The sequence below is a fragment of the Protopterus annectens genome, chromosome 5.part0 (genome assembly GCF_019279795.1).
Source record: "Protopterus annectens isolate FY-2018-M chromosome 5.part0, PAN1.0, whole genome shotgun sequence".
Classification (NCBI taxonomy): domain Eukaryota; kingdom Metazoa; phylum Chordata; order Ceratodontiformes; family Protopteridae; genus Protopterus; species Protopterus annectens.
Window position 1 is genome coordinate 1,300,331,826 of NC_056735.1, and position 12,683 is coordinate 1,300,344,508.

At 39.8% G+C, this 12,683-nt stretch overlaps 1 protein-coding gene across 1 annotated transcript in view; it reads right to left on the reverse strand.

Annotated features, from left to right (window-relative positions):
* Positions 1-12,683, reverse strand: part of UPF3A (UPF3A regulator of nonsense mediated mRNA decay) — a 1,027,051-nt gene that overhangs the window by 582,723 nt on the left and 431,645 nt on the right. The window contains exons 4-5 of the mRNA XM_044071110.1: positions 2,720-2,818; positions 2,386-2,496 (exon numbers count right to left, since the gene is read on the reverse strand). Coding sequence (XP_043927045.1) covers positions 2,386-2,496; positions 2,720-2,818 — 210 coding nt within the window. The remainder of the gene's footprint in view (positions 1-2,385; positions 2,497-2,719; positions 2,819-12,683) is intronic.

Sequence of the window (12,683 nt, forward strand, 5' to 3'; positions counted from 1 at the left end):
GCTGGAAATGCTGCAGCTAAAGAAATCGCAATCCCTCTGCACCACATGCTCCAGAGACCTCAACCTCATTACCACAATCAACAGAACATGCTGGAGGGAGAGGTTCCTCACCTAGAGACTGCCCATGCTCTGGAACAGACTTCCCATACATGTCAAGTACCTCACTGTCCCTCTTCAAGAGAAATCTTGATGAGTGGATGGGTAATAGAAAGTTCACCCCGGGGATCACTCCAGTGGCTCTACTTGATAGAGGCACTGGGAACTAACATTGGGTGACATGATGCCAGGGCACTTCTATGGGCTTGGCTTGTAAAGGCTCCAGGGTCATTAGCCTAGTACACACCTCTGAACCTACGTCTGCTTTGGAGCAGGGAGAGAGATGTAGAGGCCTGAATTTAAAGATATCTGCTGTCTCAACCAAATGATTTCTTTTGTGACAAAATACAGTACTGGGATTTGAAAAGACACAGGGTGTTGGTGCTTGGACCAAAGAGACTTCAGATAGCACATTACCTTTCTCATGTGGATTCTTGTCTTCCCCATCTAGTCTTCTTGAGAAAAAAATGGGCATTTTTCCCAAAAAATGTAAACCTTTCCTCCCTCTCCCTCCTACCACACGTATCTTCCTGTGTCATGGAGTATGTTCTTCTCTTTGCTGTCCCCCCCCCCCATTATGACTTTCCAATATTCCCATTTTGTAAAACTGCATTAGTAACAGTATTAGAAGTAACAAGCTGTGGCTCGCAGCAATTCTCATAGCATCACTAAGTTGCACTTGTGCACAAGCAAACTGAAGAGCAAGTCTGTGTACCAGCTGCTGGAATGTTTGCTGCCTTAATCCTCATGTCAGGCTTGTACCTTACTGTGTGGTACCGGAAGACACCTCCATACTTTTTAAAAATGTTAGCTTTATCCTCCCAGTACTGTCTGCATGCTTAGGGAAATTAGGAAGAGATGAATAAGTAGGAGATGTAGAAAGTACAGGAGTTAGTGATGAAGCTACTTATGACCAAGAAAAACATGCAAATTCCTTGCTCTGCTTGCTTGTCTTTCTGTTAAACAAGGCACAATGCTATTAGTACTGTGGTATCACTGACCAACACAAATACTTAAGGTGATAATCTTTTTTTTGGGGGGGGGTTCTGAAAGCAGCAAGAGCACCTGCATGTAAGTCTCTCTGGAGACATTTATGAGAAAAGACTTCACCAAACTATAAAATCCAAATATAATTTCAAGTACTGCCAAAACGCTGAAAAGTCTCCAAAAGGATATAGTTTTCAAACTGTTTTGTGATCTTGGACTGGATAAATGTCTGATGGATAGGGACATTTATTTTCAATTTTTCTAGGAAAGATACCAGTAAATCCCAAATCTAGACTGCATGAGTACTGGAAATATGGTATTTTGATGAAATCTGGCATTTTAGGTCACAGGAAGCATATTTATTGCTTATAACACTATCAGCTTACTTAACTGAGTATTCTGTACACATAATCTGCTTTTATTTTCCACAAATCTATATGTACTATGAAATTATAATGAATTTGAGGTAAAGAGTGCAAAATGCACTTAAAAGTTATGGGTATAATTTCCATATTTCAGCTCATGAAAACAGAATATCATTTTTTGAGAAATCTATATTAGTGTCCCTGTGATAAACTACAATCATACTGGTATGTAACAGGCTAGTGGGATATGTTGTGTATTTATGTCCGAGAACTTAGCAAGTGACCAAAAAACAAAAATATCTGAGTTACCGCAACAGTAGAGTCTGTAAGGAAAGAAAGTTAGACAGAATATTGCTCTTCTTGTAGATAATTAGGGCATTTTGTCACATTTTAGTAAAATGCTGCATAGTAATAGTAAGGTACTTTGAAATAATGGTTGCCATTTTTTTTGGAAAGGCATCCTGATGCATTTACTTCAGCCTAAATATAAATTATAATGTGTAACTAATATGGCCCGTCCTTTGATAGGAGCTTCTTCACTGTGTAAACCCATTACATTTTATGCTGTTACAAAATACTTCATTTAGCTGTTTGTACACCAGTGTGTTAATAACCCCGTTTGAAACTGTGGCAACAAAATGTTATTTTAGGTTACATATTTCACATGTACCAATGTACAGACATGCTAGTTGTGATGCCAACTGGAAAATGATATGCAACTGCACAGCTAGTATAGACTACACCACAATAAAAGGAATATGACTATGTAGACATGCAACTATACAGTTATAAGTGCCCATAACATAGCACATAAAACTATAAAACTGCATACTTATGTATATGTATAAAAGTTATAAAATACTCTTGCTTTTTTCACTTTATCAAGTAATACAATTATCTGTTAAAAAAATAAAAAAGTAGAAAAATTTCAACAGACCAATGAGTTCTCTAGTTTTGGCATCCATCTCTCCTAAAAGGTTTTCGGGGTTAGCACTGATCTTTTCCTCATCAGCACAATAGCTTTCCATAAATTTTTTGTATTCAAGATCTGCAGTGAACAAAACAAACATATGTTAATGACCGCTATAGCACAATCAATCATATATATGCCATACTTTTTTGCGGTGTGCTCTTAACATAGCATGTTAACAAGGATTAATCAATGCAATAGTCAATGCAGCAAGCAGTGCATAAATGTCAAGTTATGAGCTGAATAAAAAGTCATTATCTTTTCATTTTAGTGCACTTTTGTGATTAAATGTGACATTTACCTTCCTCAATGCTGCCAATTTTGGCATCCTTTTTCTTCAGTTTCTTTTTAGAAATCTTTTGGAATGGTGCAAACTCTACAACAGCAGGGAATTCCTGCCCTAGCAACATAAACAAAAGAAAAAGTTTACAAAGATATAGTTAACACCTTGGAAGTATGAATCTTTTCCTTCTGCTTTTAATGAATGAAATGCATATGTCTACATTTGTTTCAATTTATACATTTACAAAAATCTGCATGCCACAGTGTCTACTGTCTATCACCATAATGGTTTGGTTTGAATTACTTTGCTTATGATAATCCCAAGTAGACACAGTTTTACTTCTAAATGGTCCATTTACATTCTAAACTTAACTTCTGATTTATCTCTGCAGTGGATAAAGGAACATATTTTAATCACCAGTCCACAGTTTATGTCTTCTTTTAAAACTCCATGGACCTTGGAAGAGTTTCTTCTGAACCAAAGACAGCAATGAAGCAAAGCTCCATGAATACCAAAGTAAGAGTGACACTGCTATATTTTGCAGTCAGCCCTCAGCAGCCACTTTAGATGAGCACCACTATTTTATCTTATCAGATGACATACTCCACATACACTGCATTCTGAGGGTATTTTAAAGTGATTTTGAAATGTTCCTGTGCCAATTGGTGAGTTAAGTGCCGTAATGCTTTTGCATCCTTATTTGTTTGGGCTATTTATTAATAAAAAAGCTTTGCAACCTTTATTACTAAACCATGCCCATACACATTTAATGTATTCCTATATGATGTCACTCCAAGGATAATGTTGGGATGCATCAATATATTTTAATGGATAGGCAATGTTGTATGTGCCGGGGTGCATCCATTAAAGTCTGAGTATACATACCAGTGCTATTCTCAGATCTATATTAGATAAACAAAAGTTTATCTTACCGAAAGCTGACATTATCGAAAATCCCGGAAATCTAAACTGCAATTGTGGGGGGCTGTGCCCCCCACACCCCTCCCCGCTAAATATATATTCCAACTCTGAGATCGCACTACAGTGAGGAAAGGGCAATATTCCCATCTTCACTGTACTGCAATCTCACAATTCTGGTTTCGGGTTCCAGGATTTTCGCTCATGTTAGCGTTCGGTAAGATAAACTTTTGTTTATCTAATATAGACCTCTATTCTCTGTGCCAGAATCATGGGGATAAAGGATAAATAAATCATTCATGACAATAGCAAAGAAAAAATGTTTTCTTGATGTACAAAATTCTAAACAACAGAGACACAAATCAACATAAACTAATGGACGGAAAATACATCACGGCATTTCATACTATGATACAGACCTCAAGCAAAAAAAAAAAAAACAGAAAATCACCTTAATATAGTCTCTGAATATCTAAAGTTACAGACCCCTCTCTATAATTATAGTAATAAAGACTTGAAAACAGCAGCGAGGCTATGAAGGTACAGTGTTGTATAAGAATACTTGCCATAAGTAAATCTTCAAAGAAAAGTCATTGTAACTATAAATCACAGCAGCTTGTTTTACTCACCAAGATATGTCTTCTTTCTCAGTTGCAAAATTCAGCATCTGTGTCGCAGTCTTTATAAAGAACAGTACTGCTCTCCTGAATGCATGCTACTGAGAGTTTGAAGCTCTTACAGAAAAGCAACATTGTTAAGAACTTGCTCAATTTCTTTGAGCCCCCGGTACCCTGAAGGGGACTAGTGATCATAGTAGGCTGGTATCCTCAAATTCATTAGAAATGACCATAAAAACAAAAAAGTGTAACTACAGAATATAAGAAAACCATATACACTAATATTAGTAAGATGCAGAGAGGGTACCTTTACAATTACAATGACTTCTCATGAAATATCTAACCTTATGGTAAATATCCATATACACAGCTGTGTTTTCTTTTTCATGAAATACTACTTTAACACAAATCATAATAACAGGGTGGATTCCCAAGTAAGCAATAATGCTTGACATGGTAGGTGTTACTGGGGGTATAACTGTCTGTCCAGGGATGTTGTAAATCCCAACCCTGCAGGCAGAGGACTTCTACACGCCTGGAAGGGCCGTTATCTTCCCTATAATAATTAACGTTGATGGTATTATTGCACTTAGATAACAGTCTATCTGTTAAAATCATTTCATATTTGCATTTATATTATTATATGCATTTTTTTATATTTTTGATATACAATAGATCCTCTGCCTAATGTTTCAAAGTTGTTGTAGCATATGTAATTGCTGTTAGAGAAAGTAGTTTACATCCAGAATATACATTGTATAAGTTTTTAATGTCAACACACACACACACACACACACACACACACACACACACACACACACACACACACACACACACACACACACACACACATAAATTTATATAGAGACACACAAATACACACAAAGTCACATAGATACACATGCAGACTCACACATATACACAGAAACACACACATGCATATACTCAGCCAAATAATACCCCTCACACACGTGAGTACACACACACAGACACACACACACACACACACACACACACACACACACACACACACACACACACACACACACACACACACACACACACACACAAATGCCCAGCAATTACAGTAGCTTTTTGACTGAATATACCTCACCTGTCATTGTGAAATGAAAAAAAAGTTCAGATAGTGCAAAGCACTGGAACCTCCCACCCCCACCCCCAACTGTCCCTTATTTTGCAGAATGTCCCCTATTTGCCTCATACTCTTCTTCCCACTCTCAAGAAATTTAATTTTTAGGTCAATTACAGATTTTTCTCAACCACTGCTCTCCATACCACTCCAAATTCTTGCCCCCAGTAGTCTGACACTAACTTCCTTCCAGTATTCTGATACTAACTTCCTTTCTTTCTTCTAACCCCCCACTCTTATTTCCCCTCACACTCTAACTTACCAGACTAACTGTTATAATTATCATACTACACCATTATAATCAATTCTTCAGCATTTTTGCCACTTTGTTCTTACCCACCTCCTCAATACTCGCTACTTATTTGAAATGCCTCATTTGCTGAGTTCCCTTACTTGTACTGCAATTGGTCATCTGTTTTGCCTTATTTTATATACACTTTTTATTGTGTTTATTATATTTTACTTTACCCCTGTTAATTTTTACTTGCATAATTTGCACTGTGAAGTTTTTACTTGCTTAATTTGTACTGTGAATTTTTACTTGGATAATTTGTACTGTGGAGCTTTTCTTCCCAGGCCTCCACTAAAAAAGGGCACAAGCTCAGTCGGACTATCCCGGTCAACAAATGTCAAATAAATAAATAAAAGATGATTTCAATCAGTGAATAAAGTTAGACATTAAAGTTTCATACTTTTACTGTTCAGATAAGGCATGTTGATGAAAATCCTCTTGATCTCTTGCACATTTGAATTTTTGAGCAGTGATGTTAGGCATGCACTCTCCCTCACTCCTCACTCCTCACTCATTCTGTCTCTCTCTCTCAAACTCACAGGCACACACACACACACACACACACACACACACACACACACACACACACACACACACACACACACACACACACACACAAACACTCTTACAGTTACATTGCATTTTCTTTATTCTTCTACCTTGCTAAGTACTACTTTTTTAAACTGCATTCAGCAAGGGGTAAGTAAAACGGCATGTCGTTCTAACTACTATTGCAGTTACTTTTGCCAGCTTACTGCTTTGTTTCTTTTTATTTTACATCCAGTAAACAGCAACACTACATTTAGGGAGTGTAAAATGGCACCCATTTGATTTTTTCAGACCCTACTTCACTCCAGCTTAATATGCTGCCACAAATCATCAGGCTTGTTTTTTACTGGGTGATATACTTTATACCGGATAGGAATCATCATAACAAGTGAATATGTAGTTTGTTTCTACATATTTCCTGAAATAACATATGTAATCTTGCCTAAATGCCTAGAAGAATGCAAGAAGGCAGCATCTCTGTGCTATCAAAAACTGTCATGTTCTAATAAGTTGGAAAAACTTTCATACGTACTGTATCCATGAAATTCCTAAGAAAAGTTACAGAAAGGAGACAGACTAACATATAATTTCATGCATTTTACTGTCATCACAAGAAAAGTGAACAATGGCAATGATCTGTCATTAGTCCCTTTGTAATTGCTTCTTTTAAACTCTCTAGTCTCTAGTCCCAACAAAGCCCCTGGCCCTCTGAGAAACTGTGTGCTTGCCGCTAGTCAACTACATGGAAAAGTGACCTTAACTCCCCCCTCCCCGAATATACCTGGCTGACATTCTATCTACTGATCATCAAAGCGATACAAGGACTGCTGTCAAGCCAAGGATGGGAGGAAACTAACAAAAATAAACACCATCACAAGTTTATGTATGTGTTCCAAGTGCTTCTTCCTCACCTGGTGTTAAAAGCTTTTGTTTTTGTGCAAATTAATCTAGGCTGTGGTGTGCACACGTATTGCTCGGCTCACTAACCCCCCATCACCACCACCTTTCTTCCACCCCCACTGAGTATGCATTTCTCTCCGTAGTCTCTGTATCACTTTGACACCTAACTCACTTCAGGAAAGTGTGCTAAAGGCCAAGACTTTGCTGCCTCTGTCCTCTCTTTTCTAAACCAAGGGTTCACTTCATACATTATCAACATCTGGCTTTACTCACCTAGTTTCTCCATTCAACACTTTCTCTTTCTTTTCCCTCCTTTTTTCGTTGTAAACCTTCATCACTTTATTATCCCCTTTCCTTTCATCTATTTCTTCTAACATTTGTTTCCCCCTGCCCCTTTAAAGTGTTTCTTCTAACACTTGTTTCCTATTCCTCTGCCCCTTTAAACTCCTTTAAGCTTTTCTTTAACACCTGCTTCCCCTCCCCATCTCCCTCTCTCTACTCATCTGTCCCTTTTGACCCCACCTCTCCTCTCCCAGAGTTGCTCACCAGAGTTTAGTTAGTACTTTGAAATTCTTTGGTGCCTTCTTTTAAGCTTTCTCTTGTCTCTGGTCCTAACAAAGCCCTTGGCCCTACGAGAAACTGTGTGCTTGCCACGTAAGTCATTGCATTGAATTGTCTTGTTTAGTTATCTGTTACTAAGCCATCATATATACAAGTTATAAGAAAGCTTAGAGGAGAGCTTAGTTTGTTCTCTATTCTGCGCATGTTTAACTAATTGAATAAGGATACTAGGAATGATACTGGTGCACTAGTTCTTATCTGTTTCAGTACTGGCTTCCTGCCTACTGTATACTTGCTGCTTAATACTGCTGTTGGCCTGTAATTACAAGCTGGTAGATGTAACACTGCTGTTGGCCTGTAACTACCAATACATAAATGTACATGTACCTAATGTGTTTACTGTGCTACGACTAGGAACAAGCAGACACACACACTGAGCTTCTTAGTCCTTGTGCCTTACCTGTACTGTCCTGCTTGTTTGTCTTTTACTGAAACAAAATGGACTTCCAGGCACTTGTATTATATTTTGCCAGTGTGTAGACCCTCAGAAGTTACCCATTTGACTTGTTTATTGGAAAGTGCTGTCACTAATCTTTAACTGCGTGATTTCATTTGATTTATGCTGAAACCTAGCACTGTGTATTATCTGCTGAAAAATGCTGAAATCTTGGCTGTTTTATTAACTGCTACATGCTTGTTTATTGTTTTGCTGTACAATTGGAAGGTATAAGCTCTTTATATTGTAGAAATTCTGCATATAGTAATTGAGTATTGACAACTGTATTCTCTCTTCCTTCTGCTTATACCAGCTTGACTAAACACTAGCATCCCTTGAACTTGCTATGTTCTGTATAATCTCTCTTTCTTTTGCCTACTCCAAATTTTTTGAGTAAACACTTGCTTCTCGTGACCATTCTGTTTTTACCTGTGTGCTTTCTTCCCTCCCAGTGCCTATGTAAATGCCCCTTTCTTCAAATTTGTGCTTTAATTACTACTGCTTTCTTGCTTACTGTTAATGCTATTTCACTCTTTCTGCTTTCCCCTAATATTCACTACCCCTCCATTAATTGCTCTCTGTTCTAGAGATTTAATATTTTTTTACCACCTTAAGCTCACTGTCTTATTTTAATTGCATCTCCCTTTTATTTTACAGTAGTCAGCTACATGGAAAAGTGACCTCAACCCCCCCCCCCCCAAATATACCTGGCTGACATTCTATCTACTGACCCTCAAAGCGATACAAGGATTGCTGTCTAGTCAAGGACGGGAGAAAACCAACAAAATTAAACACCATCACAAGCTTTATGTATATGTCCCTATTACTTCTTCCTCAGCTGGTATTAAAAGCTTTTGTTTTTGTGCAAATTAATCTAGGCTGTGGCATGCACATGTATTTCTCGGCTCACTAACCCCCCCATCACCACCACCTTTCTTCTACCCCCAGTGAGTATGCATCTCTCTCCCTAGTCTCTGTATCACTTTGGCACCTAACTCACTTCAGGAAAGTGTGCTAAAGGCCAAGACTTTGCTGCCTCTGTCCTCTCTTTTCTAAACCAAGGGCTCACTTCATACATTATCAACATCTGGCTTTACTCACCTAGTCCCCAATTAGATAAACTCCCATTTCAGCTTTTGGGGTTTTGTTCACCAGACAATATACGGTTTTCATTCTACCACAACTATTCATGCAGCACTGTCATCTGTTAGCACATATTATTTCCTGCAAATTTAACAATACCTATGGAGATAGAGACAAAACTGAGAGGAAAAAAACCCCTGAGATTTACGTCTGTTTGCAGGCTAGTTTATGCCACTCCGGGCTCACTCTGCTCCCCTACACCCATTCCCACCCCCCTTTCCCTACATTTATACCTAAAAAAACACATACCCTTCTTCTTCCAGCCAATATGACACCTGCCTCAATCCCCTCACCTTTCCCTCACCTCCCCATCACACCTTTTCAACCATCCACTATGTCCCACCTTAACTCCTTGCTAGCCAATACTCTCCTACTCCACCTACTATACTTCTTGCTTAACTCCACCAACCTCCACTCATGCACCATCATTCACCTTCAATCACCTTCTCTCACTTTATTCTCTTCCAACAGCCACATCCACACATATGCAGCCATTAGCTCACAGCTCTACGACCCAACTATCTTTCTCCTCCTACCTTTCAAACATTTACCCACACATAGGACTAAACCTTCAACTCGCAGATATGTAAAACTTACCAATAAATTCAGACAACTCTCTATACAATATAACACAAATTAAACTCCAGACTGACATCCACCCCAACCCTGACCCTCTCACTCACACCCCTTATTACCCAACCATTTCCCCACCCAGCCCTCCACCAATCTCTCCCCAACATACTTCTAACCACCACCGCCCTCCCCCACTTCCAAAAACCAACAACACAGAGCTAGTCTTTATAAACTTTAACCTCCATAGTATCGTAAATAAAATTAATGAATTCCATGCAAGCCTTAACTCCTACTTAACTGACATTGCAGCAATAACCAAAAACTGATTAAAGCCCCACATCAAAGACATGGAAATTATTACAACCAGATACAGCATAAATAGATTACACCGACCAAACAAAAGGGGCAGTGGTGTTGCTAGTGAGTATAAAGACACACTGAAACTGGAACTATTAAACTGTGCCTCTCCTGATCTACCTAACTCTGAAATACTAACAACACGACCAGTAATAAACCCTAACAAATCTATTATTATCATAACCAGGTGCCAGAAAGTCTGCTCTTCAAATTTACCCTTAGAACTAGCTGGTTTCTCAGTAGTAGCACTAAAATCTGAACCCCAGTGACTAGCACTTGCTCTAGAACCTGCTGAAAAGCACTAGGAAGCCTGAAACTGATACAAGCACTCAACTCTCCTTGTCAATAAGGAGAAATTAATCGAAGGCACTAAACACCCTATAATTGCAAAGTACCTTGCAAAGGTGAGGGAAAACAGCTCTTAAACTTTACAAAAAAAGCACCTAAACAGGCATGTCCAAGGGTCAGCTTCCGGTGATTTCTCCTGTCCACCTGGTGAATTTGGGCATACTGGGGCAATGCGGCAAATGACTCATGTACACAGACAATCCTCTACTCCTACCACCCAACACTACAACCTGCGAGAGATGCCCTTACATAGCCAAACTGGAAGCAAAGCTCTCTCCAGCCAAGATTGTGCTAGACAGTCAGGAGGAGAAGGTTAACACCTGCACTACACCTCAAGCAACTCGTAGCCCTTCAAAACCCACACCATCAACACCCACACATAGCAACACTAAACACACATATGCAGAGGCCCTTAACATTAACCTGCCCAAGCAACAAGGACCTCCGAAGCTGAAATGCAAACAAACACCAGTCACAACCAAAGTGACACATAGCTCACAACACCAGTGTGCCATCCAACAACAGCTCCTAAGGCAAGACAATGTACCCAACACTTTAGTCATAGGTGACTCTATAGTTAGGCAATCTGATGTCCCACTCACCAGGCTGAACAAAGAGAAAATTACAGTCAGCTGCCTGTCAGGTGCCAGGATCCGCCACATAATGCATGCACTCAAGTCACTCCACAACAAGTACAAATACGACTCTGTCATTGTCCATGCAGGAGTGAATGACTTGAGACGTACCTTCCTGGACTACATGAAAAGAGACATGGAAGAGCTCTTGGATCATGTGGCCAGGCAGGTATGACCCTAGCCCTGAGTAGCATCCTGCCTTTGCCCAGAATGATACCTCAGTATAAGGACAAAATGACTGACTTCAACAATTGGCTAAGCTTCTGGTGTCATTCAAAGGGGATCCAGTATCTGTCTGCCTGGGAAGACATGATCGACAAACCACGATGCTTTGCCAGAGATGGTCTGCACCTGTCTCCCCTGGGATTCAGGTTATTGGCTAAAGCTCTTGCCACCCCTATAGTGCCTTTTTTAGGCAAGGTTCATAGGATAAAACCACCAACGTAACAGATACAAGCATGCAAAATCTGAAGGTAATGCTACTCAATGCTAGAAGTCTAAACCTCAAAATGCACTCTTTCGAGGCACTCCTAAAAATGGAGAACATTGATATCTGTGCAGTAACTGAGACCTGGTTCAAGGCTCCAGAGAGCACCCCTGCAATACCAGGCTACAACTCTTACCACACTTTTCGGCTACAAAACCAAGACCGAAAAACTAAAGGTGGAGGAGTGTCCATATTCGCCAAGGATATTCACACCTCCAGACTAGTTGCCCAACATAATGCATCTGAAATTCTCCAGATGCAACTAACACTAGGTAAGACTGCAGTCCAAATTGTACCTTGCTACAGATCCCCCACCATGCCCCAAGATTCTCACTACACCTTTCTAAACATACTAAAATAGTAAGATACAACCAAACACCCTAATACTGGGTGATTTCAACTACCCTGCCTTTAACTGGGAAAACTACTCGGGTACCCACTCCTTTTCCCAACGGTTCTTGGAGTCCGTAAATTCCAATGCCCTGGATCCACTAATTCATTGTGCCACCAGGAGCTCCAATATCCTAGACCTGGTCATTCAAACACTGGACTCCACCCAGTTTGGGTTTGTGAAGGGCCGATCTTGTCTCCTGAATCTGATTGACTTCTTTGAATCAGTCTCCAGAGCTGTAGACGAGGGTAAGGCGGTCCACACAGCCTATCTGGACCTTGCCAAGGCCTTCGACACCATCTCCCACTCTGGAATCATAGATAAACTTACTAAGCTGGGCATAAATCCCTACGTCACTTGATGGGTTGCCAACTGGCTTACTGACAGAAGCCAGACTGTAAAAATAGCTGACTGCAAATCCAGCTCCAGACACGTGACAAGTGGAGTACCTCAGGGTTCAGTCCTGGGACCACTTTGTTTGGCATCTACTTCTCTGAAATATCTGAAATACAGGCCAACACTAAGGGACTCTGGCTAACAAAGTTCGCAGATGACTGCAAACTGG